Source organism: Galeopterus variegatus, unplaced genomic scaffold, assembly GCF_000696425.1.
Source record: "Galeopterus variegatus unplaced genomic scaffold, G_variegatus-3.0.2 Scaffold383, whole genome shotgun sequence".
Taxonomy (NCBI): Eukaryota; Metazoa; Chordata; class Mammalia; order Dermoptera; family Cynocephalidae; genus Galeopterus; species Galeopterus variegatus.
The window spans coordinates 482,718-484,646 of NW_007726494.1; the positions used below are offsets into that span (position 1 = coordinate 482,718).

At 38.3% G+C, this 1,929-nt stretch overlaps 1 protein-coding gene across 1 annotated transcript in view; it reads left to right on the top strand.

Annotated features, from left to right (window-relative positions):
- LOC103586833 (mitogen-activated protein kinase kinase kinase MLT) overlaps nucleotides 1-1,929 on the top strand; it is a 161,864-nt gene that overhangs the window by 157,614 nt on the left and 2,321 nt on the right. The window contains exon 18 of the mRNA XM_008568166.1: nucleotides 616-766. Within this exon, the coding sequence (XP_008566388.1) occupies nucleotides 616-766 (151 nt within the window). The remainder of the gene's footprint in view (nucleotides 1-615; nucleotides 767-1,929) is intronic.

Here is a 1,929-nt window from a genome sequence, read left to right on the forward strand (position 1 = left end):
AGGGAGATTTCAGGACAAGCAGCTGTGTGCCTTGACCTGGTATCCTCTCCTTTTCCTGATGCTCATTTCTCCACTCTTGATCCCGTCTCACGTTTGCATCCGTGCTCCCCACCCCGTGCATGTCATGCATCCCACCACAAGGCCCACATTCACCCTGTTACCCTGATGATCAAAGGAAGTGTTGGGCAAAAATGTGGCCAGATTTTCATTTATTCAGCAAAATATCTGTTTTCAAGTACTATAAACAGATTATCTTTCATTTCTCATTAAACAGAGCTAAATTGAGATTTGCCAAATATAAAACATTCTGGGAGAGACAACCACATTTTTAACTACCATAATCTACTAAGGAATATATGTTGTAATCCATTATGGAATAAAGTGCTATATAATCCGCTAAAGAATAAAGTGGTTAAACTTTTCCTTTTAATCAAACTAGCATAGTTAGGCAAGCTGTTCAGATCATTTTACCTAATGCATTATGATAGTGGTCTAAGGAGTGAAATTGAATCAGCATAGTAACTTGGGTTTCTTTCCTTCTTCCCACTTTATAAATGTGTGTATGTTTGGTTGTGGGTTTCTTTCTTTCTCTTTCTTTTTCTTTTTTTTAAACAGAGTGATGTTAGAACTCCAAAAACCACTAAACACCTCCATTCTATTCAGTGGAGTAGAGCGAAACCTCAGGATGAAGTGAAAGCCGTCCAACTTGCCATTCAGACAGTGCTCCTCAATTCAGAGGGCAACCCTGGAAGCAGGTCTGACTCAAGTAAGTTAGTGTTTCAAGTATTAGATGTGTGCTAGATTCCAGAAACTTCATTATGAAGTTCTCGTACTGGAGATGTGCCAGCATGTGGACAGACGTAGATTTCTACTATGATACTTCCTTCTTATACTTTTATAACTTTTTTTTTTTTTTNATCCGAACCCGTGGCCTTGGTGTTATCAGCACTGCACTTTCCTGAGTGAGCCACGGGCCGGCCCCTACAATATTGGTTTTATAAACAGAATACATGGAGAGTAGAATTGATGGACTTATAATTATGATCATATTATAATAAATTTCATTATTGGATAAGTATGATAAAAGATGAAAATTAATTATTACACTGCATTGGTAAATTAAAATATGTATGTATATTTATATACATATATATTGAATTTCTAAAAGTGTATCTGTAGGTAAAGAGATGAATCTTCTGTGTCTAGCAAATATCCCTACGAAGGCACTGCTATCACCAGAACAACTTCTTGAGTCCTGAACACTATTGATGCATCAAAGATGGGAATGACAGGGGAAAGAAGGAAGGGAAGGAGGGAGGGATGAGGAAAATAAAGGTGAGCGAGGAAAGAAGGGAGATTAGAGAAAGACAGAAAACATGAAATGCATATGAGGGATAATGGTGATAGTAATTATAGATGATATAAAGAAACAATTTAGAGATAACGTATTACAAGGGTACTTCAAAAAGTTCGTGGAAAAATAGAAGTGAAAGATACCATGAATCTTCCTATGAACTTTTTGAAGTGCCCTCATACAGGAAGGTTGATCTTCTGTTGGAAGCCGAACTTTCAGAGAAGTCGAGGAGAAGGAAAGAAGGCATGGTGATACCGTACCGTTCTGCTTATGTGAAGTAGCCAAACTCCTAGAAACAGAAAGTAGACGGGTGTGTCCCAAGGGCTGCGAGGAGGGAGGATGGGGAAGGAGGACGTAGTGCTGAGTGGGTTTAGAGTTTCAGTGTTGCAGATGAATCAGTGATAAAGATCTGTTGAGTAGCAATGTGAATAGACTTAACACTACTGGGCTGTACACTTAAAAATAGTTAAGGTGGTAAATATAATGTTATGTGTTTTTTACAGTAGTGAAAAACATACACATAACCACCACCAAACAAAAGAGGGTGCTGTGGTCGATTGAAGCCTGTGGAGTGT